This window comes from Megalops cyprinoides, chromosome 25 (genome assembly GCF_013368585.1).
Source record: "Megalops cyprinoides isolate fMegCyp1 chromosome 25, fMegCyp1.pri, whole genome shotgun sequence".
NCBI classification, from domain to species: domain Eukaryota; kingdom Metazoa; phylum Chordata; class Actinopteri; order Elopiformes; family Megalopidae; genus Megalops; species Megalops cyprinoides.
This window is the reverse complement of record NC_050607.1, coordinates 16686588-16713613: the sequence shown is the minus strand read 5'-3', so window position 1 is coordinate 16713613 and position 27026 is coordinate 16686588. Positions and strand designations below refer to the sequence as shown.

The window sequence follows — 27026 nt, the reverse complement described above, 5'->3', positions numbered from 1 at the left end:
TAAAACACGAGTATACATCAGTAAAAACACACACGTTCACTATTTAAAAGCATGAGCACGAATGCACAGTGTAATAAAATGCGAAATACATCCGTGAGACTCGCCCTGGATAGCGGCGAAATGTTCGATTCTGTGGCAACTAGGAAGTAACTTCTGATCTCTTGGGCTTCAGTGGCAGTAGCTCGTGTGGGCGGCTCTTGTATCGCGGATAAAAAGGGCGCTGTGGTCTGAAAGTCATTTTCTCATATCGCTAGCACCGCAGACACGATAGCCTGCGCTAATACGCGTCTACTTATCCGCCTGTCTGGATATTTTCCTGCTTGGATTCTATAGCGGAGATCATAGGATATGTGCCCGCGGAATTATGAGAACCCCTGTCCTTCTAACAGAAGTAAGATAAAATAGGCTTTTGAGTACATTGGATTAACCCCTCTCATTCCTTATGAAGAAGGCAAAAGTAAGTCCAAACGGAGTTACATGCTTTCTTTCACGTGTTCTTGCGTCGATGTATTTGCTTTGTCAGTTAGACAACTCTCTGAAATGTGACTATGACATGAAACTTTTTGTTACTGATGTGTAGCTGCGAAGTGTTTTGGAAGTATTGCGTGGATTTAGTTTTTCTGTACGAGCGGTACTGTAAAGGAAAAACTGTTACATGCTCCTCACTTGTTGATACTGCAGGATACCCTACAAATCCCCACACCTGCAAAAACAACACGCATATTTAAAAAGAACTGGATGAGCAAAGTGTCCTGGGTTGCAATGAGTAGAGTTGGATTTACGATTCTAAGCAAAACACCCGCAAATGAAAAACACATGACAACCCATCTCAGTAAAAAAATATGTAAAAAACATAATCTGACAAGTAATTAAATCTACATATGTCTTAATTTGCATGCATGTTAGAAGACATGAGTTTATTTCCTAGCGAATGGCGACAGAGTTATTTCAAGTACTAGAACAGTTCATTCCACGAAATTAAGTAGCAGACAATAAACACTGGGCGCTGTAGCATACAAACATCGTTTATTTTAGAGCTTGGTAGTATTCACTTGTGTATTATTTACACTTACGGTTGCAAGTAGACGTTGCGCGTAACAATGTAAAATGATTTTGGCGTATGCCGTGCGCGACTGAAGGCAAGTAATCAGAATCAATTTGGGAACACGACATGAGCGTAATGCAATACTGGCCATTGGCTTAATGTTCGTTCATCACAGCTCTGCGGTGAACAGAATGCAGAAAACGTGGTCGTACGCGTTTTGCGGTTTATCTCTTAGCCTGGATCTGTTTAGCCGCGGGGATGCTTAATGTCACAGGTGAATGAGAAGGGGCGAAAGCTGTAGTGGTGGATTCTTTGGTGCACTCGCCGCTGGCAGTAACAAGCTCTGTTCGTTTTGTCAAGACGGTGAAATACAATGGCGTGGTTGCGCTCCGTCTTGTCCAAAATCGTTTATTTGAGTGATGTTCGAGTTCTTTGAGGGTCTGTCCAGTGTCAGTGTTGTTGAAATATATGATAAAACAGAAAATAATTTTGTATTTTATGACCACGATGATGAATTACTGCAAATCAAGTAATGAAACGTCATTAAAAAGACAAATCGGCCTTTAATATACAATATTTATATAAATAACGTTTTAAGTATTATTTTAGAGTAGCTCTGTACATTGCCGACTGCATTTGTATTTTATTGCTATGCATCTTATTATAGCCAAGGATGAGTTAGTCTTCAATGAGGTTGTTTGTGTCTCTATGTGTGCTAGGGCGTGTGTTTGTGCTGTGTCCTCTATAACAGCATTTCTCAAACCTCTCCTGGAGGACCCCTTCTCCTGCATGTTTTAGATCTCTCCCTGCTCCAACACAGCTGATTTAAATGATCAGTTTGTTATTAAGCATCTTCAGGAGTTCATAACAAGTTGATCATTTGAATCAGTTGTGTTGGAGAAGGGAGAGTTCTAAAACATGCAGGACAAGGGGTCCTCCAGGAGAGGTTTGAGAAACGCTGCTCTATAACGCATTTACTGAACGTTGTATAATAGTATCTAAAACGAGTCTAAGTGTAGATTCTGCTCATGGAACTAGAACACCAAGGGCATCTAGAACAGGTGAAGCCTGTAAGGTCCAGTGGCCTATTAATCATTTAAATTTCAAACTGCACCTTTCCCCTTGAAGAACATTTCCTTGTCTAAACTGAACATCTGACCTCATCTTAACATTTCCTTTTTTTCATTACCTTTTCAAGATGTTTGCTGACAGACATTAGGACAGTGGCACAAGGCCAGTTTACAAAACTGTTGCACCTTTTTTTTTATCTCACTTTTTTGTGATAGCTGGAGAGACTACACGTATCAGACACAGGTACAGCAAGAGCCCGTTCATGCAAACTGATTCGCTCCGCTAGGATAACGAGTTGTGGAATCCTGCTTGATGATAACCTCTGTTGTACTCACTCCAGTGTGTGTTGACCTTAAGCCAATCATGCCAATCAATCCAATTAAGAGAGTTTACGTAGCCAGGCAGCCAGCCTCTCTTTACCCAGGAATTTTGGGGAAAAAAATGTTAACACGCTCTTAATTAGCAATGTTGATGCTTGTCTGGGAGACTTTAGCTCACCACAATGTTGAAAAATATGAGGGAAATAGAAGGAGAATTTTGCAGAAAGTGTTGCACAAATAGGCAAAGAATGTACTAATTCCGTAGTTAGGTATTTAGTATACTCCGAGCGAAAAGATAAAAGACAGCCCTCACGCATTCACAGAATGGTTTAAATGTTTTGAATGTGTAAATCACCCTGATGACTGCCTCAGGTATCTCAGTCACCTTGCCTACTAGAAGCTGCATTTCACTCCTTTTGTTAACAACCAGTGCTCTGGTTTTATTTTGTCTGAAACAAGACCGCTGCCTCAATCTAAGGACATCTCGCTCCTGAAATCTTTCGGAGGATTGAGAGGTCTGCATTTGCCACCCCACCCCCCTCCAGAGGGAAGCCCCTTTTATGAAGAGCTCATAATTTATTTACCTACAGGTTTGTAGCAAGAAACATGTACGTAGGTTTAGGTGCAAGGTCAGCTATTCACAGTGTTCAGAGGTTGTGTTTAGATAGGACTCTTCCACCTGTACCATATGTTTTTCTTGGACATTTGGACATGAAGTGTTTAAAGCTGTTGTGTTAAACCTGGGTTCTGTGTCATCAAGTAAGACAACTAAAATGTAGTGGTTCAGTGTGTTTGAATGATCAGGCAGTTTATGTCTGTATTATCAAATATTACAATAATGTTTAATATTTATAGCTTTATTATTTTATTAAACTGATTAATTAGGCCTGTATATTTTAAATAATCACTAGCGATAAGGTGAAAATGCAATTGGATTTTCTTGCCAAATATTAAATGAACATGTGTACATAGCTTTACAGGTACGTTCTTTCTGACTTTCAGGGCACACCTGATTTGGAGCCTTTCGGGAGATTAGTGCAGGCACTAAAGTCTGGAGGAATATTATAAAGGCATTAGTTACTGTGCTGGCAGTAGGGAGGTGTGGCTTTTGCAGAATAATTGAGACTAAAATTCCACTTACTGCCTTTGGGAATAAATAGCCAAAAAAGGCACATGAGCAGACCCCTGGGAACCTCTGAGAGCTCTGGATCGCTGTAAACACTACATAGAAAATGCTACCATAGAAACAGCTTCAGACCACTGACAGTATGCCAAAGCCCTCACTCAAGCTAAAAGATCTACAGGCCTCCTCTGTCATGTGTTGTATCTTTATAAAATTGTCTGTGATCAAGCAACTATCTCTTAGGACACTAACGCTTTTTGACAATAAGGGCGTGTGCTTGTCCAGCATCCATTTCATCAAAATGGGAACACTGACCTTTACAAACCAGTGCATAAATATGTTGATGTCACTTATTAAAAATGTAGAGATGATACATAGACAAAAATGCACCACAGTAACCATTAATAAGAAGCAAACAAATCTTACACAAAATCTCTCATGGAATTGCAAAAAAAAAAAAAAAATCTCTGAATTTGTTTATCAAATCATAGCCTAGACTGTATCATCAACACACCACAATAGGGACTGTTGTGTTCTGCTCGCCAGTAAGCAACTGGAATGAGATCACTGTTTTATGTCTGAGAGGGCTTTTGCCTGAGTGGAGGGAAAATATTAGGAGACGATTAGAAACTGTAGGGCCACTACCATCCAAATACCATCTAAATTGTGTTTTTATCCCATTTTCTCTGTTTTTCATATGTTGGCCCAACTTACACTTCTAACATTACAACGTAGGGTAATGAAATTTAATACCAGAACATGTCTTCAAAACCTCTGTAGTCATGCTCCGTAATAATACAGTAATTGTAAAATAAAGCCAGCTGCTATTAAACAGGTGTCAATGAAGTTAAAATGGCTTGCTTCTGAGTGCAAACCTGGTACAATTTCTTAGGAGGCAGAACCACTCTCTCAAATTGCAAAACTGCTTCTCACTGTGGCCTAGGTATCAGCCATTCGAAAATTAAACGTCAACTACATTTTTGTTTGTATTTTTTTTTAAAGAAAAGTCAGTTTGCACCCCCTCTCTCCAAATTTATTGGTTAAAACAACTGAGCGCTCTCTTTTTAACTCATATTACTCCAGCTGTAGTGCAATAGACTACATGAAAACTACCTGATTTAAATTCTTAATTCCTGAGAAAACTAAATATCCAATCCCCAAGGCGAATTCTACAGTTTTGTCCTCATTCCTGCAATTGCAGAAAAACAGTGACCCAAAACTGGTTATTTCACATTGATTTATCAGAAGTTATTCACTTTCCAAGTTACTGCATGTATAAAGGTTGTGACCTTTCAGCTGCAGGCTGAAAGGAATTGAAATGCTTGGAAACATATATGTGCTAGTGTAACCCAGTATGTAACTGCAATAAACACCAGGTAGACTTAAGGTTAGTTGGCCTTAACAGACAATTTCATTACAGCTGTTACGCAACACTCTATCAGATGGAGATTAGCAGTTGTTCTGGATCTGAGCCACAGTGTTTAAGGAAGTGGACTTTCATTCCTAAGGTTTCAAGTCCTGAATTGCTCCAGTAAAAGTTCAGCTGTATAAATGAGTGATGTAAAATTAATTGAAGTCACCGCAGATACAAGTCTGCTAAGCAAGAAAATGTTGTTAATCAAGGCAGTGGAGAGGTGAGAAAAGAGCATTCTTTTTTTTGGTTGTTGTTATTAAATGTGTATTATATTAGACTGCCATTGTAAGGTCCCTGCCTTCCAAATGTTTACAGGTGTAGTGTTGTAACAATCATTTAGAGGTCATGATGAATCAGAAAGTAGTGTTTGGCTTTCAGATTCTTCTGCCCATGACTTATTTTGGGTAAATCCACACCTCCTTATAGAACTTTTAGGAATCTCTTCAATGTTTAATTGTATTAAATAATTAATAATTAATTGTGTTTTTAAACTACCAAGACACAGATACATAGTAAGGCATAAACAGACTAGACTAGACTATGACAAACATCCAATAAAAATTTTTGGCAAAATTAAATGTCCCTCAGACATGAACTTGCTTTCCTACCTTTGGAAAAGTAGTCTGTTTTCAGTGTTTTTATCAGTAAAGAATTTCTGAAGTGGTCATTTTCTTTCTTGTAAGTGTAAAGAAAATAGGACAGTATTTCCCTAATGAATCTCAACAACAGAGAATGTTTCCATAGCTTTATTCAGGTAAATTGTGATTATGACTCAGAACAAGGCACACAAGCCTAACTTTTAAATACCTTTCAATAGTTGATATTTCTGTTATAATTATTTTTTAATGTATAAACAGTTACATTTGTGCAATTATTGATGTCTTATAATTGTTGTCTAATTGACTCATTCATTCCTTTTCTAAAAGTGCGTCTTCAGGAGGCGGTGCAACTAAGCCATGTTTCTAACAATGTCCACGGTTAGCGGCAGCTCTTCTGTGGCGGTTTCAAGCTCCTTCCACTTTATGTTAGCCTAATTTGGGATTGAGAATTAAATACTAGGCTCATCTCACTGCGACAAAGGCTCTTCATTGCAATGCAAGTTACACAGCACGCTACAGTGGAGCGGGCACTCATTGGAAGACAGGTGCTGCTTCACTGATGACATCAAAGCAACTGGTACCTGAGAAACTGTGGGGTGCATGAGAGCAGTGAGACAAAGGCGAGGCCAACATACCCACCCGTATCCCTTAGCTTTTATCTGCCACTGTGTGCCCCTCCTTAAAAAATGATAAGAACTGCACTTAATTTTAATGTAGCATAGCTTGCTTAGTTTTGAAAGTAGTTAGTATGTAGAACTATGTGTACAAGATTAGCTAGCGACCTAGCAACTTTATTTTCTAATTTAGTGGTTGGGAATTAGCAATTGATTGATGTTTGAAACGCAATGCGAACAGTAATGGTTGCTGTTTTATTATGAAACTGGCATTCAGTAAAAAGTAAAAGTAAAAAAAAAAAAAAATTAGCATACACTTTCCATCAGACGTCTACAAACAAGGTAGCTAGCTTTGGTAAATTAAATGTAACAGAGTCTGTTCTTCACACCAGTGCAAAGTAACCAGCAGGCTAACACTACCGATTAGTTCAGCCATGGTTGTTTTCGGTAAGCAAAGGACATTTAGCTAGCTGCCTTTATAGCTGGTTCACTGAAAACATCCACCACCTCATTTAGCTAGCTAGCAAGTCAGTTGCCCGTGCGCTGTGTTTCAGTCAGATCAATACATTATAATACATTTTACAACAGATATTATCATAAAGCAGCTTTACAAACATGCCAGACCTGAACCCCCAAAAGTAACTCCTTACTGACAAAGCTATCTAGTTTACTGTGATTTAAGATACTCATCCTTTTGTTGTATCATACAGGTATAATCCAGCTACAAGACAAAAGACATGTATTCAGGAGAAATGTATGAAGGAGATGAACATGACTCACAACACCTTATGAGACGACATGGGGGCGCTAATCAAACTTTGCTCCTACACACAGATGAAATTCTGGCGTATCCACATCATTTTGCATGTATACCCATACTGTTAACAACTTGCATCATATTGAGGCTGACCTGGGGCATGGACCTGCATTGTTCATGTGGCTGGTTGATGCTTGAACTGACTCACCATCTTCTCCTTTCATAAAGAATAAGTTGTAATCCAAAAGTACTGTTCGCTGCTTCAAGAAATACTGACATTCCTGTTGGTAGACTAGGCAAGGACAGCAAAGGGGTGACTGTCCGTGTACGATTGCCGACACCCTTTTGATGGTAGACCAGATCACGGTTGTTATTTGCTCTTCTCTGAATGTTTACGACATACGCATGTTTTCCATGCACACAAGTTTCCATACACAACCTCACAGCATATTTGACAAGCCAGCTGGCTTTGGCTGAGATTGTAGTTGTAGTTATTGTGTATGTGTGTGTGCATGTGTGTATGTATGTGTGTGTGCATGTGTGTATGTATGCATATACTTTCATCTTTTAATATACTATATTCAAATTAGGCGACAACTGTGAGCTGCCTTAGCCAGCTAAATATGTTAAAGAAATTTCTATTTTGCTTGCTGTCCATGTTGTCAATATTGTAACTTGAGACCAAAAATGAGCCAAAATATTACCACATGCTGCTATCATCATACTGGACCATCACATTTCCTGTTGGGCAAGAGAGGCAAGTCCTGGAAGCCTACTGGACTGCCTCTCTTCTCTTCTGCCTCAGCTCCTACTTGTTCAGTTCAGACTTATTTTTGCGTACGTCACAGGTTAATGATGTTACAGGTGTAAGTGAAAGGTGAAAGGTAACTCCTACTATATAACTGAAGGACATTGGTGATCCAGGAGTGGCCACAGATTTAAAGGGAAGGAAACCACTCAAAAGTTAGTCAATCTGATTTGCTCGTGTTAGTATTCATCTGTACACATGGATAATTAACCACATAGTGGTGACAACCAATGCAAAAATGATTTTGAGGCAGCAAATGAGCAGTATAGTAATATCCAGAAGTGCATTGTAACATTGCAATATCATGGTTTATAATAAATTATCAAGCATTGGCAAGTATATTTGGGATTATTGAAAGACTTCACATGGAATTCACTTTGTTATCCGGCTTCAAACATTTTGGTGGAAAAAAATTAATATGAATATGTGCAATAAAATATAATACATGTTCTCTGATGGTTCTCTGAGTACAGTTGAAAATGGAAAATGTTAGCCAAATGTTACCCTATTATTATTTCAAATAATGTAGGTGGTGTTATGTGTGCGGGCCTTATTACAAAATGCAGCCTTTTCGTTCAACAATAATGTGCTATTTTAGGTTAGGTTATCTTTATTATCCCACTAGGGGAAAAATGTTTTGCAGCCAGGGTTCACATCCAGCAGAATACAAAAGGACAACATCGACTACAACATCAGCACAATAATCATAGTACAGTACATAGTACAGCTAGTGCAGGGAATGGAAGTTCATACCAAGTCAAAAATAAATAAATATGCTGGTGTGCAAATGTACAAATGTGCAATGTGTCGGCAAAAGGAAATTCATACCAAGTACAATATGCTAGTGTGCAAATATGCAAATGTGCCAGTGTACAAGGTAGTGCAAGGAATGCAAACCAGACTGCTATCTGCCCTTAAGCATATCAGTTGCACTAGGGATTAAGGAGACACGGAGTCTCTTAGTCCTACAAACAGTAGCCCTGAAACAGCGACCTGAGGGCAATAGCACAAACTCCCCCTGGAGTGGATGGTCCTGACGATCCAATAGCCCTCCTAAGGACCTGCCTGTTATAAATGTCCAAAAGCTTGGCATGACTCCCCCCTGAGATCTTACTGGCCATATCAACAAGACTTCGAAATCTGTTCTTGTTGGACAAATTTAAGTTTCCAAACCACGCAATAATACAAAAGGTTAAAATAAAACTTCTATAAAAGAGAGTATTTTTTGATCTATGGGTGGTCTCACAAATTTAAAGGTAATCAGGGTTTTTAAACAAATTGCTGCGGCCAAAAAAAAATGTACCAGCAGGATAGTACCGGGGAGTATTTATGTTACAGTCATTTTCACTTTTATTAATCTGTAAGATGCAAATGATTGCACAATGTCTTGGAAAAGGACACATTGTTGTGATGACTGAGATTTGTGTGTGCGTGTGTGTGTGTGTGTGTGTGCTTTACTTCTTCATTCCAAAAATAACAATCTCTGAGGACTCCACTGCTGTGGGCTGAGTGCTTTTGCTCTACTCCTGCTTTATGTTAATGAAATGCATTTCTTTGCTTTCATTGCCATATGTTAATGTCTCATAACTTGTTTTTTCTCAAGGCCTGATGTAATATTCATTAATTTCATTCATTCTGATGTTTCATCACCAGACTAGAAACAATGTCGATGAATCCTGCTCATATGCAAATGAAATATATTATAATGTATTGAGAAACATGTTGTTCAGCCCAGGATTATATTTCAATATATAGATAAAGCTAAAAATAAAATGTGATCTCAATGGGTGAAGTGGTTAGTAGTTCTACAGGCCCTACAGCGCATACTTGACATGCCAACCTGGGTCAAGAACCATCTGTAATATTTTTCCAGTGTCCTTGTTCTGCATTTTATCTATATCTACTCATGAGACCCATGGATGAATTTTTACAGGAATACAGAGTGCAATAATTTAGTCAGGGTCCACATCTGAGCCTTTTATAGCTAAATGTAGCAAGAGCCAACATCCTGTTTTAAGAATAAAATGTAACATTTCCTCAATGCAGCGAAAGAAGTCAAACGTGGAATACATAAAGGAGAGTAGCACCTGACAGTTCCTCACCGATGTTTGCAAACCTCTTGCAAAAAGTGGAAGATCCAGTAATCTCAGGGTGGAAACAAAATTCCCAGAGGGCTGTGTATGTAGTTGTGTTCGAACAAATTACCCTGGCCTAATTAATGCAGTTAGTTAATAAACTGTAAACATTTACACCTTTGCATTTCACAGCGCATGCTGCAAGAAAATGTTTCCTGAGACCCAGAGGCAAGGACAGCCTTCATCTGTGATTTATCTTTTGCAGAAATGGAGAAGCAGAGGTCGAACCACAGAAATAATTGAATTTCGGAGCAGAGGTTGGCGCAAAACCAATGTACATTTTGCTCTCCAGGAAGAGTTTGACAGCTCTGGTGTCTGTAAGGCAACAGTAAATATTTGTGAGTGAATATATTGTGAATATTATGCAACGGGGTGATTATAGAGGCTAAAGCATGAGCAGTTGCCTCTTACAGTCTATGGCCAACATGTTCCTTGATATATTCTAATTTGGTTATGCAGAAAAGCAATATGCTTTTGAGTTATTGCATGCTAGTCAATGACAGGCATTTCATCAATTTTTTACTAGCACATGAGTGCATGACTCCATGTTATTTGAGTACTGTGAAGGAAATGATGTGTACCATTTCCTGAAAGTACCGAAATATGACACTGGACTGTATTTCAGCAACAACTTAATGAAGCAGAAAGTGAGACACACTTGTCATCTAATGATGTCTTCTTTTCATGGTTAACCAATACCTTCTATATGACCCACACGAGGCACTCAAAACTCACTGTCTTTGGTCAAGTCACTTTTGGCTTGTTAAGTCCATTCATTATCTGTGTAAAGCTAAACCATCACTTTGAATTTCTCCAACACTGCACTGAGAGATGTTAATGACTAATTTTAAAAACACTGAATCACTCACGGGGCTACGCGTGCCCATGTGTGTACTCTCAGGTAATAGTGTTACTCAGGCAGAAGTTACATCCTGGCCTTCAAACGAGTAAACAAAGTTAACGGGTCCCGCTTCATAGATACTGTGAAAAACAAAGGAAGAAGAAATTAAATGTGGCATTAAGGTGATCGTAAACAGAAAGATGGTGTTTTTGTTTTAGCTACAGTGTTTTAAACAGCCCCTTAGCTGTAACAGGAATTATAAACCAGCTGAGTCTGACAGAGCATCATAATGCAGGTTTTTATAGAGAGGATGATTTCACTTCAGGTGTTCAAAGGTATTTTTTAGATCCTTGTAAACTTAATAGCCCCCAAATGCTTTTAAAATGTGCTCACTCAAAAAACAAAACAAAAAAAAACTTGAAAGCACATGTGGGGCTGGCCTTTGACACATCATTTATGTAGTTTACCTCACTGTTGTCCCTGAATGTGGATATCAAACTGAGATGATCATTTTAAAACTGAGAACAGTCCATTATCCATTAGGGTTATATTAGTAATATGAACCTCTGAGGAGGGGTTGACCAAGTTGATGGGTCCTGTAGCGCTGGTCTATAGGGCTTTGTGTGATTTGTGTGCCTTCCTTGGAATTTAACTATCACAATGGGAGGTGTTGTTTTTTCATAAAACCACACCAAGCATCTTAAGTCATAGGGTTACTTGTTATTCCACTAATGGTCAAATTTAGTTACTTGTTTCTGGACTTCTGAAATCTGTGTCAGCTTGGGAGTTTTCCCTAGTCTAGGTTTCCCCGTGTGTCTCCAGAATGTTCTTGTGAAATATTTATCCCACACTGTGTAAAATCTGATTTTTTGGTACTCGGAAATGGATTCCAAGTAAAGAAAGGGACAGGAAATTCTTATATGAAACACTGTCATATGTGGATCCTGCCCCCAGTACGCTTTGAACAATATTGTCTTGTGAGAAGAACAGTTAAAATAATTGTAATTAAAATATAAAGCAGTGTGGAGTTCCATACCCACCATGCATCAATCAGTTCAGTAATCCTTGGCAGTTGTGCTTATTCAGGCAATTTTCTGTCACACCCATGCAACAACCCATTCACTGTATACACAAGGAGTTTTACCAGTGCCACTGAGGTAAACTCCTTTGCTCAAGGGCATAATGTCAGTCTCAGAGGATTCAAATCCATAAGGAGCAGGGGACGTTACGAAGAAGATATTTCACATTACTGTATAGTGCTGTACAGTGCTGAGAAAAGCAAACAGTATGGAATGCGTTTTCATTGCTTCTGAATTAAAAGTTCAAGTGTACGCTTTCACACTCAGATGTGCGTAAGCCCAGGGAGAGAGGCTTTGGATTTCATTGGCTGCTGATTCGGATTCCAAGAGACAAAAGCTTCTCATTAGAGTGCTGTTTATGCACACACGCAGGTGCATCGGTGAAATCAGTAAACAAGAGTTCTGCCGTGAGGGAAAACTACGACAATTCATGATGACTCTACCGACATGGAATAAGATCTTATTTCTCTCAGTCATATGGCTTTTAAGGCCTGCTTTAAAATGACACATTGCATCAAGTAAGATAAAGATAAGATAAGATAAGATAGATCGGTAAGATAGATCTACGTGCCATAACAAGCTCATAATGTCTCTGTTTATCCCTCTGGAGATTTTATTTCCGAATCAAATGTTCACTCCTGCGGAACATTACGTGACTAAGGGTTTTTTACCAATAGAATATGTCAGCTAATCATACTGGCCAGACGAATGGTTATAATTTTGATTAGCAGCTTGTTGCAGCACTTATAACCTAATTGTCTTGTTGATAAGGAAATGAGTCCCAGGCTTTTCCATGCCTTTCCTGTTTCATGTTGTCCCAATTCTTCTGAACCTGGATGAACTCTTCGCTACGAATAGCACACTGTGAGTCAGATTCATTGCTTGTTTTCATGAATTCCTTGGAAGGGTGGTAACTGAAGGTTTTTTTTTTTATATTAATATCAATCCATCAGATGCTCAGCTGACACAATGTGTGCAGAGGATGAACGATTGTCGTATGTTGTTTTAAAGAGCTAGCTATACCTGAGGTACCAGATCTGGTGGTGTTTGTGACAGGGCATAATTTTCCATTGGGTTTAGCCTATATATGATTAGTTTTGGACCTCACCTATCAACCTACTGAGGAAGAGGGCCCTGCCCTGACTACAGGGACAGTAGAAAGGCCTCTAGGCTTCTACAGCACCATTGTGCAATATCCAATTACTTTAAGTATGCAGTGCGAGATAAATTGGCGCTCAAAGAAATGGGCTTGTTTTAAGAAGATGACTGCCATGTCACTCTGGTGTCAAGCCAACATTTAACAAATAGGCTTTGAGCTAAGCGGTCCTTTTTCTCTCGGCAGTGCTCTCCTCTGAGCCACAAATGACCGTCCCTGCATCGTGTGCTCGAGGAAACGTTTTAACTTGTGGTTCCTCCGGACTGAAAGTGGTTGTCATTACGATAAATCTGCACTGTGTTCCTCGAGAAATTGTGGCTGAGACCACACGCAGAATGTGTACATGATATGTTACAGTATCCAAAGGAAAACTGGAGATTCATATTCCGCTTTGTTTATGGTGCTGATTGATTGCCAGTGGTTGATCCCAGCGCAGGAATAACAAAAATCAGACTGCAATACACTTTCTTTAGGTGCAACTCTGCGTCATGTAATTAAGATACTCAGTTGAAAGCACATGACACAACATCACAAAAATGGGGGCAACTCAGTCCTCACACTTTGCAATTTGTTCTTAAGAACATCAGAAGTGGCGAGGACAGGCTGTTTGGCCCGTTGGATGTAAGTGAATTGAATCATTGTTACCTTTTGTTAGACATGTTCTTTTGTTCATCTCTGGAAAGCACTAAAGTCATAATGTTACATTTGGTAGCTATATGGGTCACTTATAAAAAACTCCAAGCCAAAGTATAAGGAAAAATAAGCAGGATGTTTTTTTTTAATCTGCATTTTCATTGCATTTGCACAGCATTTGTATTAATCTCAGAATTAAGCAAGGCATGTTCATGTGGAACCATAAGATCAACAAAATCGACGCGTGTGTTCGAACCTGATAAAAGCTATGTCTGCTTTAGCTTCACTATCTTATCTATCAATGACATCATAGCTGCAATTCTGTTTGTGTGCATCTAGTTATGCTGAACACACTTTGTTATTGGTTTCCACCAAACATTTTAAATGCACATCTTCGGCATTCTAAACCTGTCTGATGTCATTGTAAGCTTTTTTGTCTGATTTTCAACACATGAGTTCTGCAAAGGATGATGTCCCAAGTTGGGGAAAAAAAGATGAAAAAAAAAAAAGCTCAACTGGGTGTTTTGAAGCAGTGTGGCTTTGTTTGATATGATATCAGGAAAGCTCACCAGAACAGAGCCACAGATAGATTTACACTAAAGAGGCTGTTGTTCTGGATCAGTGCTGCAACAGAGGTCCCCAGTACTCTAACTTGAGAAACTGTCCAGACCTGGGGCCAGCCTATAGTCTCCATTCATAAAAACATTTAAGTCCTTAAATGAACAATTCATTTACACACAGAACATCCCAATGACATTTTGATGACATCTTTTTTTTTTTTTTTTTGGTGGGTGGGGGTTGGGTGAGCAGTGGTTTTACTTCTATCACACAATTTTGGACATCTGTGAACATATTTACTAAAATTTCCAGCCTTCCCTTTCTCAAGAGTGACAGAAAAGTAAACTCAAGTTCAATTCATGAATACAATCAATCCATGAAACAAATTTTACATAGTGTCATGTCAGTAAATAGTGTTTAAATACACTGGAAGCAGAAAAGGAGTCTCTAAGGCTAGCAGACCTGTTTGCAAATCCGCAGTGTGTGATGCATTATTTATTTTACAGAGCTTCCGGAGTATCTTGGCAGCTAGCTCATGCTGGCCTTCATTTTGCATTTCAACATCCAGTTTATGTTATACAGAAATGCCCCACTCACAATTCAGTCCCATAGCTACAGCCCCGAAACCCCCGAGTCAGAAAGGGAGGAGAGAAAATGTTTTTATTACTGCCCCCATTGTCTGGAGATGGAGCGGTGTAGTGGTAGTGGCCACACGCACACACATGCAAAAATGTGTGTGGGATGACATAAATCTGTTGTCTGTTTGATGCAATAAGAAACATATGTTGAAGAGACTGGGTCTACATGCACACGAGGCACACCCCAGCTTGAAGTTGATACCAATACCAGTAGAAATTCAGTGTAGCAATTCCATTACATTACCAACAATCCAGGACTTGGGCCACTGATGTCAACATGAGTGCTCTGCTATCTCATTGATAGGCACTTACATGACCATGTGCATTTGGAAGTTGCTGATGACATCAATCCTGCTTTTACCAGGTTTTTCCCATAAAGAGTAACAGACTGGTACACAGACCACAGAATACCAGCGAAAGCTATACCACCACAGCACAAGATTGCGGCAGCATTTTTTTTGTTTGTTTTTTTTTTTTTTAACGATGGCACGTTTGCCTAAATGCCAAAAAGTCACAAGTCAACATGCTGGCAGGGGGCAGGCGAAATGTCAGAAAATAACACATTATTGGCAGATGAGGCCTGACTCTGCCATTGCAGACAGGAGTAAACAAACAAATAAAACAGTGAGCAGTCTGTCAGCATGCCTGCTGAACCAAAGTACGTCAGAGCGAGAAACCTGGCTCTTACATTGGCTTCTGTGACAACATAACCCTAAAGAAATGTGACTCCTCAAAATCGAATTTGGAAAGGGATTTCTAAGGGGCTATTATACGGCGGGCCCCGTCCTACCACCCGCACCCTCCTTCTGTCCGTCACACTCATCTCGCTAAGTTAAGAAATGCCTCACTTCCCCTTTCTTCTCCTGAAGGAGAGGGCTGGACTCTAATTCGAGTCCTCCGCTCTCTAATTTGGGCCGGCTTTTGCTGTGCCTCATTTTACCGTTGCCCTCTCTCGTCTGGAATTCTCCTTCCCCTCCGCTGCTGCGGGGGAGAGGCGCCGGGAGAGGCGGAGAGACCATTACATCCGAGTGATTGACGTGTTAATCGCTTAATTACGCGCTGAACCCGGCGGTGACTGCTCGGCCTCCAGAAAGCCATCGCACTTTGCAGAAAGAGGCTGTCACTTTAATTAGGTTAGAACCCCTGAGCCGAATCACTTGAAAGCCTTTTATCTGCTTTTCGGTCGCATTCTTTTTCTCCAGCGTCTTCTGCAGAGAGTTTATCAATGTGGGGGGCTGACAGCGATATTAATGCTTTTGCCTCGTGTAAGGAATTGACAACCAGGCGTCAACATGCGGAGGTGGAGGAAGGCCATACAGAAAGGTTACAGTTAAGACTGCTTAACAGGGGTGCTGTGCGCTGGGCATCCGGCTGAGGAGGTCCTGCGGCCTCTTAAGTTGTTGCCAAGTTAAGTTCCATTGAAAACGGATTACCAGATACTGAATTTTCAATGTCAATTGTAGAGCGGCAGTTTCTTGTCCCTGTAGCGAATCTTTGACTGTAGTTCAAAGGCACCAGAATATGTCAGGAGAAGAAGGACTCCATTTTTCAAATGAAATGAAAGGAATTGCAAAAATGAAAGAAATTTCTCCCGGGGGGAATGTATATCAGTTAGTTTTAAAAAATCTATTTACATGTTTAAATAAGAGGAGTAAATATACTGCACCCAAATAGTTTGTAAATATTTTAGCCCCTTTAAACTGAGAGAAGTAATATATGGCACTGACATGATGGTAACATATTTTTTGTGGCTCTTTTTTGGGAAAATACCATCTGCACTATAAAAGTCATAGTCATAATAAATGTGTGATCTGTGACAGTCTTTTGGTTTTGTTTTATTTTGTGGGTTGGCCACTGCTTAAATTGGTAGTGGTAAACAAGGCTATGTACACATTCAATTGCGGTGTATTTTTTTATCAGGAGAGATATTTCATGGCATGTAATATCCTATTTTCCTCATGTTCGCTGTTTGTAATGATTCAGTCTTGAATAGTAGTGGTAGACACTGGTTATTTTCTAAATATTTTGCCTTGTGCTTGTCTCATTTTTTTCAGATTTGGATAAGAGCTTGTGTCTGCGTTCTAATTTATACCACTTTTGCTGCATGTTCACGTGGAACTGGAAATCCAACATCTGATGACGACGACAGGATCTCATTATTGGTAAAATCTGTAATTGGATATCCACACTTGGCTACCTGCCAGGTGGATATCTTGAGGATGTTTTGAAAGTGAACTGAAAAAGCCAGGCTTCGTAATACATTCACAAAGGGGTTGTCATATTTATCTTAAATTCCATCCAACTTAATGTTTTTATAAATATATGAATCTATTTTTGGCAGTAGTTATACTTTTATGTTTGGAGGTACTTCACACATTATTATATCTACTACACTGAAATAGATTTGCTTCTCTTTTTGAAACATTTGGGCTTTTGGCATTATGTATAGAAAAACTCTATGGTAAGCAAACATATAATCCTGGCCCACTGCTCATTGCAGCTTCACCTCACTTACCCAGCATGCATTGTTGGAGCTAGCCAGAGAATTTTACATTACATTACTTTTGCTTTACAAACACTTATCTTATCTAGAGCAACTTGCATAGCTTACTTTTTTCCCCATGGCATCCACTTATACAGCTGAATATTTCCTGAGGAAATACGGGTTAAGTACCCAGCCCAAGGGTGCAACAGCAGCTGCTAGGTTAACAAGCCCAGGCCCTTCACACAGCACCACACAAATACCGAGAAGAGCCTTTGCAATGAGGTTAAAATGACCATAATCCATGGAATGTTTTCTCTTTCTTGGCAGAAACAGAATATACCAAAAGATTACAAGATTCCTGTTCGTTTCGTTCCCAAAGAAGTGGTAAGTCATGTATAGTTTTTGTCAAACACTCAGTAATGTTGATACGATGGCTGACTAAAGAAAAGCAATTTGCACCCACATAAGCATAGAGTGAGAATGACAGAGAGAGAGAGTGGTACAGGCCAGGACTAGACCACCCCTCTCCTTACCCTGGAACTCTTGAAAGAGAAAACTGCATTGGGCACATGGTTGCCTTTGTCAATTTAGCCTCATAATTGATTCAATTACACCGTTAAGTCTTCAGAGACATGAGCTTTCAAGACAACAGCTTTCAAGTATTAAATCTTGTTAAATCTTGTTGGCTATTTGTAACAATTTTGCTGTGTGTGTTTCAGAGTGGGATGTGTTGGGTCGAGCTAAACGTGTTTCATCTGGAGGTGAGCTTGACAGCACTGGCGGAAATGTTTGGAAATATATCCTCCAACAGAAACGATATTAGTGTCCTTGTCCAGATGCTGCAGGACGTGCGGTATCGGATTGGGAACGACCTGGTAGGTTGCCTCCTTTTTCTGATGTTCACCGATCCTACCACATTTATATTACATCCATTCTGAGATGAAGCCTAGCATTATGTGAACGTGTTTCTCCATCAGGGCTGATTAATCTAAGGGTTTTTTCTCTGTGTCCCTAGGAGATGATGATGGAAGAGTTTGAATGTCATTACAAAGATGAAAAATGGCAGACAGCCAACTATTTTGACTATGTCAAGGACTTTTTAGCTGCTGCCGCTTCAGAAAACAAAAGCACAGGGTGCGATTCTCCTTCCTGCCCTACAACAATAGCAACCCCATCAACTCCAACACCAACTGCAACAGGTGAGTATATCAAAGCCTGTATTCAGTACATGCCCTTCATAATTTTGAGCATCATATTTAAGCAAGTGTTCATTTTCTCAATGCCCAATCAGAAGTTTGGGAATCACTAAAATGAATGAAAATATATAGAAATAGAAAATATAAGCACCTGCATAAATTCTGTGACCCAAGTCAAGGACAAAGTGCACCATGGTGAAAATGAAAAGGGGTCCAAGGTTTCCTTGTTAAAGGCTAACATACTTTTCTAACATTTAGAAATTTCATACCTTGCATACTGCATACCCTGTGTTTTAGTTCTCTGTTTACAACTGTTATATGCACTCTTGGGATAAGTGCACTATATGACAATCATCCTATGCATGAGAAATTATCAGGATATTACCTCATTATTGGCTAGACCTCTCACAGCCTTCTCCAAGCACAAGAGAAGGCTGCTGCTAAAATACCTGGTAATTAACTAAAAAATGCAGTCATAGATGCTTACCTTATTACATTATTTTGACATTATTGCACTTTTTTTTTAATTTATTATTGGTTCAGAAAATGCTTTAATCCAAGGCTGTGAAAGAGGCATTAGAATACATTAGATACAACATAGGCACAGAGTGAAGTGGAGAGGGAAGATCTAATAACAACAATAATGATGTGGCATTAATTCATAAATTCAACCTATTGCCTAAGTGCCCTACATCAACAAAGACCATAAGTAGATAAGATGCAGTTTATCCACAAAAAAGAAGCCATTAGATAAAAAAGCCACTCATAATTAATCATTATTGCTTGACTACCATCTCTATTAGCATTACCTCACACCATTAGAAGTTATTTCACACAAAGTGTCCTGTCAGAGGTTTATATATTCATTTCTTGCTTTTACGGCTTGCAGTTAATATTCAGCGTTAGCATCACAACAGGTGACCTGCAGAGCAGGGGCCAGATACTGTATCCCTCCTGCGGGCCCTGGGAATGGGTGAGAAGAACCGAGTCACAATTGTCAACGTGTCGATTACACGATTACACGGCCTCCTTCAGATCTCCCACAGTATCCACGCCTTTAATAGCAGCCCTGGATCAATCTTTTGTCAGCTACAGGGACTGAAAAGAAAGCTACTGTAGGATGAACTTTTTCACTTGTCACAGCACAATATGCTGATTTCATCGCAGTGTGTTAACACTCCACCCTCTTTTTTTTTTTCGTAGAACCTCTCACCAGCTCCCCGAAAGTGTCTGGCTGTGTGACAGCGCCAGACTGCAGCATGCGTAAGTCTACAGTTTGGGAACAACTTCAAACTCCAAAATACAGAAAAAAAGGAATCCAAATACATTTATCTCATAAACCACAGCGCTCTGAACTTTGTGCACATAGGGAAATGTATGAAGTCGTATTTTTACCTCTTATTACACTTGTATTACCCCAAAAACAGGTTTCTCCGTTGCAGAGATCTTTAGGTGCTATAAAATATAAAAGAGAGAAGGCAAGTTGTTTTCCTTTGGTGATTGGGTTAAAGTTCAGATGAACTGAGATAATTGAGGGGGATTTACGAGGAACCTCTGGGGCAAAGGCTATCTTCATTTTTCGAGTAGTTTCAGACCAGACCACAGTTTTCTCACAAGGCCTTTGAGGAGAAACTCTATCCTGCATTACCAAAGCAAGCCGGACTCCCTTCATTGTGCTTTTACAATGACATCTGAGACAAACTGTAGACTTCCAAACAAGCCTCATGAATAAAAATATACAGTAGTCTCGCATACGGGATGTGGGGAATAAGAGGCGTTGTGCATGCTCTGTGTAGAATCTGATCCAAAAAACACATACTTCCTTTTTATTATGTGTGAGATAACTGTTTTTTTGAAAATTATTCTCTTGCATGCCTTCGGAATGGCAACTGTAAACACTTGCACCCTAATTGAAATCAGATGTTACAACAGGGTAATATTCAGTCCAAGTTAATCAAGCAATCTACCTTATCTGAAAACTGGAGTAATGTACAGGACCCATAAGAGAATGAATGAAAATGTATACCCACACCCACACCCGACCCGTTATGAAAGCCAATCCGCATCGCCCAAACCGCCCAAAGTATGCGTCAATCAACCACCCGAACCTGACCCAATCTGCAAACCTGTATAGCGATGGTATCCATATCATAGAGTAAGAGATAACGTTTTCTTATTTAGTGCACGTTTCAAAAAGGACAGACACTTGTGTAGACAACAAGGTTTTGCACAAGCTACAGCACGGCTACAGCAAAGTGAGCAGCATTGTACTATCTCGTTTTTAGACTGTTTGCCTAAACGTTAGCATAATACATTGATTGCAAGGCATAGCCTGTTGTATCTTAGCCTTATCTTAGCGTCTGGGTCTAGCCTACTAAATAAACAGATGAATTGTTCCAAACGGTGTTCTTTATTGTTGAATAGCAGCAAAACAAGTAACCCTTCATTAAAGACATGAACATCATATTTGTACAATGCCGCACAACTCAAACAGATAACGTAGGCTGGTGTCATCGGACAGGACAACCTGCCCGAATCTCTCCCATACCTTTTTAGCTCACTTCATGTGCAACATTAGCATTGCCCGTTTTTAACTTTTCTTTGATTAAGTCGGCCATATCGTCAGTGGTAGCCTCTTCTTTCTGAACAAAAAAAAAGAGTTTTGGCGGTGTATAATCTAAACAAAAGCTACGGATACCACTTAGGGAAAAAAAAAACTTGTAGGTGAAGCCTATTATCAACACTCTAAAACACATGCATTGACCAAAACCACAATCGCAAATTGATGATAAAGCTGCTCATAAGCTATTTGGCCAGGCTATAATTATAAATTATGGCCTAGCCTAATGCATTATAAGAGATAGATGTGTGATAGATGCAGGTTACTTTATAGTTCGGTAATGCAGATTATTGACATCCAGGGCATAAGAGGACCTACACCTTCCGGTGCGTGCGCGCTTGAGAGAGAGATAGACAGAGAGTGACAGAGAGGGGGAAGAGAAGGTGGAAGGTGGACTAGTAATCACAGCCTCTCCTGGAGCATGCAATTTGAAGAGCCTATAACGCAAAGCCTATTGCACGCAATGTTTCTGTAAGTTATTTATAACTTAGTCGGAACGCTGTTTTGTCACTTTTTGACCTGACCTGCCCGAACCCGCGATATTTTCTAGTAAGCTTACCGAACCCGCCCGACCCGTGGGTTATGGGCAGACCCGTGCATCACTACCGGCTTTCATGTTTTGGGCTGTTTTATCATTAAAACATATTTGATGGACCGGGTCGACCTCGTGGATCTCAGTGGTATTTTTATTGGTTTACACTTAGGTCAGTCCGCAGAGTGACCTGGATGAATTCATCCGAATCACCAGCGTGGAATGTTAACATCTGTCACATTTATGTCTTTGCCTTGTAAAAGCCTGTCTACCGTGTCAAGAGTAGGAAGCCGCACACAGGCGCAGATTCAGGGCCAGCGCTTAGTGACGGATTAGGACAGAAATTTGTCAGGGATAACGGCTGACTGTTTTCATTTAGTGTCACGGTTTTGGCTAGTAAATCAAGCAGTCGATCTAAAGGGCCGCCACCAGTCCGGCAAATAAGAGTAATCCCATCCACAGGTATGTCAACAGCCCGGCTTTGGTGTCGACAGCCTGTTTGGTCAGGGGAGAGGCGTGTGATTTAGTGCCTTCGCGCTACGGGCCGTGAAAGGAGACCACATGTGGTCCTCTGGCTCCCACAATGGATGTGGAAGGCAATTCACTTTCAGTGCTCTGCCAGAGATACTGAGCTATGCTGGAGATACTTACGTCCTTGATACGACCCAAGGTCATAACAGCTAATTCTAATGATGTAAACCATAAGGGGCTTCACCTAATATTTCAGTGTGTCTGTCTGTGTTTGTGTAAGAACGACAGAAACCACATACTGACTACGGCAGTAGCATTTGGCGAATAAATAATGATGTACTGAACCCATATAATGACGCCTGTATTTGAGGAAGGCCCATCAGCCCTGACATTAACTCACTGAGTCAAGAACTTCATCAGCCAATTACCCAGAGATCAAAGGGGCACAGTAATACTGCTTCTGACTCTGCCATCAGCTGTCCCCCTGCTGTAAGCTGCCTGTAAGTGTGTAGAGGACAGTCAAGTGTAATTCAAGCATTTTCTCATTTCATAGTTTCTTGACTGAAATCAGCTGACACTGTGCTTTGGACCTTGTCCAGGGAAACACATGAACAACTAAAGACTCTGAAGACTGCAGACACTGGAGTTTTTTAAGGATTTATTTAAGGATTCTGCTGCCATTTTGCTAAGCTTAATCACTATTTTAACAAACTGTGTTCCTCTGTGAAGAGAATCATGACACGAGAGGTTTGCTTTGTTGCAATATATACCCCGAGTTCACTTTTAGATGTATCTACAGATGCGCACTGAAATCATTGGGTACATTTACCCAAATCCAGATGTTTCCGCAAATGTCCTCATGTCCAACAAAGCATTTGGTAAATATGCCGTGTCCTCTGAAACCAATGAATAGTTTTGGTAAAGTTATGAAAAGCGTTGCCTGCTGAGATGACGTTAAAGCATCTAAGTGAATCCTTACTGCCGGTGGATGCTGGAGTGCACATGAGTGGGGCGTCCGCAGATATTCTTTGGCCTCACCTGTTTTAAATCCGCTTTGAAGTTTGTCGAAATATGCCCCATTTGCAGGTAGGAATTTGTGCACTGAGTGAAAATGTGCCAGATTTTGTGAAATACGCTAATTATTTAAATTTGTCAAGAAGTTTGGACTCATTATCCCAGCAAACATTTCTGTCTTTGGTTTATATTCAAATGGTCAAAAACACACCAATGAACATGAGTTTGAGGAAGAATCACCTTTATCATTTTCCAGAACATTGTTACCAAATAGTAATCACAGACTATTCCACCGCCTTTTTCTCTTAAACACAAGCAGACAAATCTAATTGTCTGCCAATTTCAACATTAAACAACACATGTCTCTGGAATGTTGGAAGCCTCAACACATTCAATTGAACAGACAAGAAAATCATTCTCTTGCAGCAGCGACATTTCACCTGTTGGTAACATTTTGTACAGATAGCATATCACAATTAACTTGATGCGTTCCATTGCCTCTTGACATAACTGATTTTACTGGTGGCAAAATCAAAAATTCTCCATCTCCTGACAGGATCTGCAGTTGTTCTTGGTGATAAAAATACATCATTACTTTTTCTGATGAAACACCGGACTTCACTACGGTATTCTGTCAATTTGTATTAGCCACAAATTTGCCAAAACAAGGAACTGCTTAAGCCCTGTTATAGGGTGGTCACAGAGGCTGCTGTAGTACACCAAATGCCACAGTTACTATTGTTATAGTTCAGGCGAACAGGCAAAAGTGTTTCCATGAAACAGCGGTGATGTACAGTCTTAAACTACCATGTATTTGCTCCCTAACATCGCAACTTCAAATGTCAATTACAAAAGCTCATCTGCGCATCAGACTTGACTCTTGAGTCACTGCTCTAATTGTGAATGAAAACATTACAAATGCTTCCTCAATCCCGCTATAAAAGGCATCTCGTACTGTGTTTGGCTGAAAGTAAAGATGATTCACTTTAATTGGCTTACAAAACACTGTTTCATCTCCACAGTGATTACACCATAGCAAGCATTTGGTACTCATAAGTGTCCTGCACAAAATACGTTGATTAGACTTCAATGAACTGCTGACAATTTCTCCTTTGCACACGCCCACAGAGGGTTCTTCTGCTGGGGCTGACAAAGTATCATTGCTAATGTGAGTGCTGGAAAAAGCTATTTAAAGTTGCTCCTTTAATTATAGGATATTATTTCAATACATATGGACAACTGAACTTCGATTTAAATGAATCAAAATGGAAACTGCAAGATTAAAAATCTGCAGGAGCGTGATTTTATAACGTCTTACAAATATATATTCATTACAAAAAACTAGAAACAACTTAGCTCCAAGACTTCGTGTTGATGAACGCAGGTGTTTCTCGTATATTATAGGCATTTAATTATTGTGACACTTACTTAAACAAAGCACGGATATAGCTGTCACCAGACCGCTTGTTGTGTACATGTAAATGATTTCCATATTACACTGGAGTACTTTCTGATGGTACAGACTGGCTTATGGAGTTATTACAATTATATTTGTTCTAATTACATGAGCCAGTGATGCCAGTGTAAATCACAGCATTTTTTGTGCCCTGCTCATTTCTATTTAATGTGTTTTGTTCTGTGAATCTGTCCATTCAAGGCTGAGATTTTGCTAACAAACATTTACTGTCGTCCTTTGCAGGGACAGAACGTCAGTACTTTCCAGAAGTTGTACAGAAAAGCCTTCTGTCACTGCTCCTAATTCCAACGGCTGCAGTTGTGTGTTTGCTAGTTTGGAAGGTAAGGAATCGCTGCAGGAAACTACCCTATGAAGCAATACTGCTATGTAACATAATGTGTGTGTCCTCAGCCTTAAGTTGTAGTTCTTCTTTTTATAAATAACAACGGAAGCCACGGAAAGGAACAAAAAAATATTGTGCATGGTGGAAATATACATTCGTTGCTTGATTTTGTCATTGACACTTAAGAAAAAAAGTAGTTAGATTAAATCTAAAACTAAACTAAAATTTAAAACTTTATTTTTAGTATGCAGCCCCTTTTTACTCTACAGTACATATGTTGGTATGTTTTTAGGTGCAGTATGAAGGAAACTAGAATTTTTTGTTCCAGGTAAAAAACAGAAGAAGAGCACCCTCCTCAGAAGGAAATCCTGAAAGTGGAGACCTCTTCCATACAGTGGAAGAGAACAGACCGCCTTTAGATGACATATCTGAAGAAAAGTAATTCAATTTATATCCCCATCTGAATTCATCCTTAAGTTATTTAGTTTTTAGTTTTTTTATCTTAAAAACACAACTCCTTTTTTCTTGATTATGTTCAAGGTCACTTGTGCATGTTTTCTTAAAGGTCACCTTGTGGCTTTTGAAATTACAAACCGGGACTATTCTATTATATTTATTTTTGTTTGTGCTTTTTAAATTTATTTGATCATTTATTCATGTGTTCTTTTACATTCACAGGAACAAACTGAACACCATTCAAGCTATGTAGTTTCTCCCTTGTGAGATTTGGTAAGAAACGCTGTTAAATGCAAAATGAAAAGCATGAAAAAACATCACGTGAGAAGCTTAGTAAAAATAGTGAGACAGTAAAAGATTTCAGGCAAGAAAAATTTTATGAAAGTTTTGGATTATCATGAAAACAACAGTCCTGCCAAGCATTAGTAATTGCAGCATTACAGTAAAAATAAAAGTCTGTTGCCATCGCTTTATAATGGGTTTTCCTCTAATTTTTCCAAAACACATTTTGTAATTAAAGTCTGCATCATGTTTTTTCGAAACGATTCTAATATGTTTACAAAAAGGTTTTTACTCGTTTTTTTTTTCTTTGCTGTGATCAAGTACAGATGATTATTAAAATCTGAATACTTAATAAATACACTGTGTAGTTATATGTGGTAGGACACAAGAATGAACTGTGGAGGTTTACAGTACAATAAGTACATATACAAATGTTTATGTTTTGGTGGAAGACACCTGCTGGAACATGAAAATTCTGGTGGGGCAATTCTATTGGCTGTGTCTGTTCCTAAAAGCCTCGTGGCAGATGTGACTCTACCCCTCTCTCTGTCTTCCCGAGATGAATGTTCTGAAGCTCCATTTTGAAAATAAAAAAGAGTAAAATAAATAAAAACCCAATCCAATTTCTTATCATTCTGTGACAGGAAGGACTTGCACTGGCTCCTCATCTAAAACCAGATGTGCAAATTTGACATGGACTCTTGTCACAGTGCAGCTAAATGAATTCCCTGTCTTTCCAAGAGTGACACTGAACAACCATCAGTGTTTGTCAGAAGAGGGCCAGGGCCTGGTGTAAGGTGGAAATGGATCTTCTTACTTTTGGCCCTGGAAAACGATAGCCACCACAGCACAGCTCTGCCGTGACGTCTGCTTTGGCCTGTCAAAGAATCGGTTTGGCAAAATCACCTCTCTGTCTTCCACAGACAGGAGAAGTGTCCCTCCCCAGCTCCCACTTTTCTGAGGCGGAAAGGAAGAGAACCGAACTGGTCGTAGAACGCTCCGGAAAAGACGAGGAGGGAACTCTTCTGGAATCCAGGCATCGAAAGTCGATGGACCAACAGATTTGTGATTCTGTGTATTTGCACTCAAAAAGGTTTAGGTGGTGCAGGGTCTCGCTTCTTTGAGCAAATAGTGACCAAAGTGGACAAGAAAAAAAGAAACTAATACAGACGGCTTTTTATATGAGGAAAATAATTGTTTCATGACTACCTCTAGTGGCCCGTGTCTTTGTCCCGATTTCTTACCATATGACAGTACTATCACTAGCCTCTCATTTTCCATGGGCAGTTGCTAAGCACGAATGTGGGGAACAGTCACTGTGACACATTCACCTGCAGTGTGTCCCATGGTTTGACTCCGGAACTACTTTGGTGTTGAAAC

The 27026-nt window shown here is 39.7% G+C and overlaps 1 protein-coding gene across 3 annotated transcripts; it reads left to right on the top strand.

Moving 5' to 3' along the window:
- The first annotated feature begins 259 nt into the window (after positions 1-259).
- On the top strand, positions 260-27026 carry LOC118772097 (kit ligand-like). 3 transcript variants are annotated; one of them, XM_036520359.1, is made up of 10 exons: positions 260-457; positions 16846-16953; positions 17610-17660; positions 17996-18151; positions 18292-18475; positions 19676-19735; positions 24809-24906; positions 25237-25346; positions 25587-25637; positions 26570-27026. In XM_036520359.1, exons 1-9 carry the CDS (start codon positions 443-445, stop codon positions 25615-25617), a joined length of 813 nt encoding a protein of 270 aa, XP_036376252.1. In that variant the 5' UTR covers positions 260-442; the 3' UTR covers positions 25618-25637; positions 26570-27026. The 3 variants fall into 3 exon arrangements, with proteins under 3 accessions (XP_036376252.1, XP_036376251.1, XP_036376250.1); XM_036520358.1 differs by having other exon boundaries at positions 17604-17660; positions 18295-18475; XM_036520357.1 differs by having other exon boundaries at positions 17604-17660.